Below are 6718 nucleotides of genomic sequence, written 5' to 3' on the forward strand. Positions count from 1 at the left end.
CCTTTTGTGTAATGTGGTTGCTGGGTCTCTTGTCTCACAGCTCTGTAAAGTTAGGTGGCAGGGCAAAGAGGCAGAGAGGAAGAGAAAAGAAGCAAGGAGGAACAGAGGTGAAGTCTAAGCTAGGCTTGGTTTCCCAGGCTTTTTTCAGTGGAGTCAGTGACATCAGACACCAGGACAGGAGGAGGAGGCACCGCTGCACTGCGTGATTGTTCCCAACTGCCCCTCTGTAAATCTGGCTCAAAGCCACGCCTCCAGAAAACAGCGCTCTGGCGGGCTGTCCTCAGCTCTGACCCCTTGCTGGTCACCTGCAGGGTGCTCATTATTCCCAATCTGAGTTTAGCCATAAATCACCAAGCCTTGTTTCTTCCAAAAGCCAAGACGCGGCACCTCATCATGTGCTTTTGACTCTGCCAGAGGGGCTCTGCCCAGTTTGGGTTCTGCCTGGGTCCCACGGACTCTTACAGTGGGGTGTGTGGCGATGGCAGCGTGGGTGGGCAGAGCCGAGCCGTCCTGTACCATACCACAGAAAAAAAAAGCTTTTTGGCTCTCCATATTGTCTCCGCCCCGTCGTGGCAGATTGCTAAACCTGGTGCTTTGGTTCCCAGAGGCCGGCATCTCTGAAATTTCGGTCCACTTCCAAATCTTGCGAACAAAATGCAAAGCACTCCCGGGCCTGCTTTCGGAGGAGTTGGCGCCAGAAAGCCATCTGCATTTTTTCCCTTTTACATCCTAATTCCGAATTTAGCTCTCTTTTTACACTTGGCCCTAGAATCCAAGGAAAGAGGAAGGGTAGAGTCCAAAACAGAACGTTATTTAGCCCAAGTTAACCCACAAAAAGAAAAAAAAAAAACCTGAAATAATCAAGCTGGTAAGGCTCTCACATGCGCGCTGTGGGAATGTCTGAGTAATCCAGCCGGGAAACTGAAAAGTACACAGCTCTTTTCCCATCACAACCTGCACCCAAAACCAATTAGCACTCAGTTCTGCCTTTGTTTTTTAATTAGAGGACACATCATTTATCTCTTTTTTCACATTGCCTCTGAGCCAGTGGAAAAGTCTACCACACATAAAAATGATCAAATATCTACGTAGGATTTTTCACTAGAAACTGAAGAGGCATGTGGGGCTGTACCCAGTTCAGTGGGCTTTCCACCTGTCACCGCTTACAACAAGCTCTGCCCACCACAGGGCTGAAATAATTCTATTGTTTAAACCCTGGCATCTTGAAGAAAATAAAGAGCCTAGATAATAGAGTGCAATTATAATTTGTTCTTTGTGGGTTTCACAAAGAATGCATTTTCCTTTCTCCCCATGCTTGAAAGAAGCCAAAGCTAAGCTGGGTGTTGCACACACATCAGGGGAGCCTGAGGCCCTGTGAAAGGCTGTTTCAAATGCCTTGGAAGAGATAGTTTTATTCCCCTTATCTTACTTTAGCTCCTTTGCTTTCAATGAGGCATAACCCTTTAACAAATCGTGCCTATAGTGGAAAAGTCATGACCACACAGTTCACCAAAGAGAATACTGCAGAAGGGAGGGAAGGGAGAAGGGGATGGAGGGGGAGAGAGAGAGAGGAGGGAGAAAGGGAGGAAAAGGAGGGAAGAAAATGTGATGGAAAGAAAAGAGAAGGAAGGGGTAGAAAGGAAGAAAAGAGAAAGAAAGGAGGGAGGGATTGAGGGAGAAAGGGAGGGAGGGAGAAAAAGAAAGAGAAAGCTCACCTACATTGTGATAGAGTACAAAGACAAGAGGCCATAGGCATGATACACAGGAAACTGCAGGGAGGGGTAAGCTGTGATTGTTTGAGCTGCGAACTGCATAGGTAGCCCACCTAAACCAAAACCAGCCAAAGAAACAAGTAACACAATACATAAAACCCAAAGCCAGCCTTTCAGGAGAGGACAGGAGTTCCTTTAACTCCCACGTGTTCCTGGGGTTTCCTTTCCTTTGAATTTGATCAAATCACTGAACACAAAAGTCCAGTTTCTACTATCTGCACAAGACACAGAACAGGAGCTGATTGTGGAGGAGAGTTTCATCACAAACAATGGTCATCTCTGATTCCTATAATTAGCTAGATTACTTAGATGGAGACTTCTCAAATGAAAACATAACATTTTATAATCTTACATTAATCACACAAACCCGAATCATAACATTTGAGCAAACCAATTCCCATAGCTGCTATGCTTCATTTTCCCATCACTTTATAGCACATCCGTTGCTGATGCAGAGAGCAGGGGACCCTTCCCTCACTTCCTGATGATTTGCTGCAGCAGACAGCTGTCCAACCGGAGTTGCCTCCATTGCATCCCAAACACCAGGACTCTGTCAGCATTCAAATGGACACCTTGAAATGACCTGTGACGCCCCCCTCCTCCTGTCTCAGCACATCCGTCAGCTTGTTAGCTCTTCAGCAACCATTCTTGCCTTCCTAATTGCCACTGCTGGCCCTTCTTCTCCAGGCCCTAATCACAGCAAGTTTCCTGCCTCACACACGTGTTTCCGGCCCCTTCTTTAGTTCCATTTTTCTCCATCCAATCAAACAGAAATGTAGCCAAATTAAAGTTTTCTTATGCCTCATTGCTTGATTAATGCAAAGTTTTAAACCACCTAAACTGTGTGTGTTGTAAAGAGCCAGCCATTTCTCATTTGGGAGCCTCTAATGATGACTGTATTAGAGAAAGGCCAAAGATTTCTCCTGCCATCATCAGCCTTCAGGGGCCTATATGATGCATAAACCCTGTGACCCAAGAGTTCCTTGACTACATCATCTGCAATCAAATTAGCCTATTTGTCATTACTTTTTCAAATATTTTATTTAATTCTTTTAGAATTTCATACATTTATTTTGCTTATATTTATCCAACTCTCCTCCCCCCAACTCTTTCCAAATTCATTTTCACCTCCCTGTGTCTCCCCAACTTCATGTCTTCTTCTTTGTTTTTAAGAGTAAAGAAAGAAACTTTTATTTGGTGAAGACAGAAATCCAGAAGAGACCAGATGGCAAGGTACTATGACAGGGAAAGCCTAGGAGGGGCCACAGAGAGATCCCACACTGGACAAGGCACAGGCTCAGGATCTGGAAATGTCCTCAGCCATTCAGCACCATCTGGACAAGCTCTTCACAGCCGATACAACCATTGCTGTCTTCGTGACCTGCCCCCAGCATCTCCACTTCTTCCTCTGCCATCTTCTCTCCCAGTGTGACAAGGACATGCCAGATTTCAGCACCCATAATGGTACCATTCCCTTCCTTGTCAAACACATGAAGGTCTTCAACATAGTCCTCCCGAGGTCCCTGGTCCTTGTTCTTGGCCACAGTCTGCAGCATAAGCAGGAAGTGCTCAAAGTCCAGCACCTTCACACTCATCTCATCCTTTTGGGGATTCCCCAGGACCTTGAACACCTCGCCATTGGTAGGGTTCTGGCCCAAGGCCCGCATCATATTCCCACATTGGTGGTATGGGATTTTGCCATCACCTGATTGATCAAACAGCTAGAAAGTTTCTTGAATCCTGCAGTCTGATCCTTGGTGAAGTCACACATCTTGGCTGCTCAGCTCTGCATGATCCATGTCTTCTTTTTTTAAGCAACCTATTGACTCAAATTTGTACAGCCCACCTGCTCTGCCACATATATGCCTCTGTGTGTGTGTGTTGCCAGAAGATGTTTCTTTCATAAAGTACAAGTTAACTTGTACCTTATTTTTCTGAAAATTGCTTGGAAAGTACAGAATTGAGACAAAGGTAAGTGGATCAGCCTGTTGGTGCTTTGGATTCCTAACCCACCACTCTGATGATAGGGAAGTTCAAGACCTGGGGTTGTAGATGAGAACACTGCAAGGTAAATACTAAAAAACAGTCATTTCTAAATCTTACAATGGTCACATCTCTTTGGCACATGCATTTTTTTATATGTTATACTTTTGTTGACTTAGTTTTATCACAGCTAGTTAAGAGCATATTCTGATACTGCCACCTGGCAAATAAATCAGAAATCTATAATGAGTCACCCTGATTGAATTGGGCCATTGGCAAATATTGTCTGCAATTCATTTTCAGCATCCTGAACTACTGCAGAGATTCCATAAATATGGTGCTCATAAGTTTCTGACCAAAACAATATAGCCTAGAGCTTTGACCCACCACCACCTGCAATGACACCAGAGCTTTCATTCCGAGAGAACTGCACAGCATGAGTTAGCTTGAGAGACCGAGAAAACCCACCCCTCCATGTGGATGGTAGCCTCCCCTCAGGCCCAGCTTACTAAGGGCAGCAATCACGGCTCCAGTTCGATCTTTACTCCTAGGCTTCTCCATAAACTGTTTCTACTCTAGGGCCAACCTTCATGCCTAACCAAATTGTTGCTGCGATTTCATATATTGCAGGTGTCCAAAAGCTTGGCTGTTATGTCTTGGGCTAGGATTACCCTGAGCTAATCACTATGGCGCCCAAAGGTATTAAGACAACACTGAGACAGTTACCCTCAGCGGGGTTCACTTCTGGAAGGAGAAGGAGGAAGGGTCAAGTGCACAGAAATGGCGAGATGCACACTGAGAGGAGCTACTGGTGCATGGCTACAGTGCATTCCGTGGTTATGTATTAACCACTTACACCATTATTCTGGACACATGCCATCAACAATTCTTTTCCCCCCGAACAATACGAAGCCTCACCAACAGGCAATTCAAAGTCTCCCAGTTAGTGATTTGACATGATTCTAGAATTACTGGACGCTACACCACCAACAATCCCCCCTGCTATCCTGCAAACTATTCCTAAGGTGACGTTTCTCGGACCTTTGGTAGACTGCCTTAGAAAGGTGTCTCCCCTCCCTCTCTCCTCCTGTGTTTCTTCTCTACTTTCTGCTGTCACCACTGTCCTGTGTGTGAGTGCTATTTAGCCAACCCCGTCTAAGCACAACCTGTAACCACCTCCCCCCATTCCTGCCTTGTGGCTTCCCTGTTGCTTCCAAGATATGGAATTCCATAAAAGCCTTTCTTGGAGTTCATAGAAGTCTCACTCATGTGATTGTTGGTCTTGGCTATTACCTTAGCTAAATCTGGGATCAGCTAAGAGACGTGCTTCTGGGTGGGTTGGTGAGAGCGTTTCCTGGGAGGATTAGCTAAAGGCGGAGACCCTCCCAGAAAGTAGGCAGAACCTTCTGGTGGCAGCTGAGACAGAGAGATCTGTCTTTGACCTCCCACTTCTAACTGTAGATCCATCTACCCTGCCGCTGCTGCCATAGCCGCTGCTACCAGGGCTGTTCTTGCTGCTGCCGCCACCATCCTCTGCAAATGTCAGATCCCAGCTTCTGCGGCTTTTCCACGTGAACTGAAGACCAGTTTCTCTGCAGGAATTCTCCAGCTCAACTGAGCTGGACTGGGATTGTTTAGACACTCAGTCTTGTATATTGAACAGCTTCTGGGTTGTCATTCTCTGCCATATGCAGACAGCCATTGTGGGACTATGTGACCTCTACTGTGCAAGCAAGGTCTCAGTCTTCCTAATGCTGGGACCCTTCAATACGGTTCCTCATGTTGTTGTGACCATCCCCCACCCCCCAGCCATGAAATTATTTCATTGCCGCTTCATAACTGTAATTTTGCTGCTGCTATGAACTGTAATGTAAATATCCGGAACGCAGGATACGTGAGCCCTGTGGGTTCACGTGGTCAGGCTGTTGACCACGGGTGTAACCTAATGCAATTTGTACTCTCTCGTTTTTGCCCTCTGGAGAATCCTGACTCATCCAACCCAGAAGGGCAAAAGAATAGAGCTGTGAGGGCAGACTTCAGACTATGTGAGGACTGGAGCGGATTCAAACCTTCCCTGCTCTCCCCAGGGCTCCTCTTCTTGCCTGCATACTATCCGAGGACACACATTATCCGTTATCCCGCTTCTCAGTAGACAGCCCTGGGATTTAAGTGTTTTACATACTATTGCACTGATTGGCGAGCTCAACAATGTTTACTGGCTTGTCGTCTTTCCTTGATGGACTCCTGCTGTCTCTCAACTCTGGCTCCTGGGCTCATTAACACATTTTAATAGGGCCTGAAAGGGACAGCTAGCATGCTAATATTTCAAATTTTTCTGAGGAACATGAGGCCAGGATAATATATAATAGATCCCCGACAGTTCCATTAACAAAAGTCAGCAGAGAACAGGACAAATGAAACAGCTCCTATGTTGGAAAAGAAACCAACAAGAAACAGAGAAGTCAGCGGGACACGGCCCATATCATATTCTGCTGGCCAAGTCGTCACTTGGTCAACTGCTCAGAAGTTTGTTAGTTCTGCATATGAATGGACTTCCCTTGTGTGCTGTCTTCTCTGGAGTGGACCAGGGGAAGAATGTCATTTCTGGGGTCTGAACTTCCTCAGAGTGTGATTCCTGCATCCTTGGGATTATTTTACAGTCTACAGAATGCAGCAGGCTCTTTCCTTCCCCTCGGTTATTTTGGCAGTGCAGATAGGTCACTTGCAAATCTAGCATCCTGCTGGCCTGTTTTCTTTGGGTCTATGTGATCATGGGTAATTCCATAGTCTAGTGCTGAAGCCAACTCTGTCCGCCCACAGCTTCTCAACTCTAGGCAATACTAGATCCTAGAAGCGTCTGTGTGTGCTCTGCCCATCTCACAGCCTCGTGCACACTAGCTACAGCCACAATGTCCTGCACTTTGAAGCAATTCGAGACAAATGCCTTTATGGATGCAGGCCCT

General features: G+C 46.2%; 1 protein-coding gene across 1 annotated transcript; it reads right to left on the reverse strand.

Moving 5' to 3' along the window:
- Positions 1–3078: 3078 nt before the first annotated feature.
- LOC142858419 (myosin light polypeptide 6-like) lies at positions 3079–3543 on the reverse strand. Its single transcript, XM_075987599.1, has 2 exons — positions 3516–3543; positions 3079–3480 (listed from the first exon to the last, which is right to left on the reverse strand). The coding sequence occupies exons 1-2, from the start codon at positions 3541–3543 to the stop codon at positions 3089–3091; spliced, it is 420 nt and encodes a 139-aa protein (XP_075843714.1). The 3' UTR covers positions 3079–3088.
- Positions 3544–6718: the final 3175 nt, after the last annotated feature.

Source organism: Microtus pennsylvanicus, chromosome 10 (genome assembly GCF_037038515.1).
Source record: "Microtus pennsylvanicus isolate mMicPen1 chromosome 10, mMicPen1.hap1, whole genome shotgun sequence".
In the NCBI taxonomy this organism is placed as follows: Eukaryota; Metazoa; Chordata; class Mammalia; order Rodentia; family Cricetidae; genus Microtus; species Microtus pennsylvanicus.

Coding starts and splice junctions, on each gene's coding strand:
- LOC142858419 (XM_075987599.1), bottom strand. CDS start 3,543: ATGTGTGACTTCACCAAGGATCAGACTG. Junction 3,481..3,515: donor CTTCACCAAGGATCAGACTG/CAGGATTCAAGA, acceptor TGTTTGATCAAT/CAGGTGATGGCAAAATCCCA.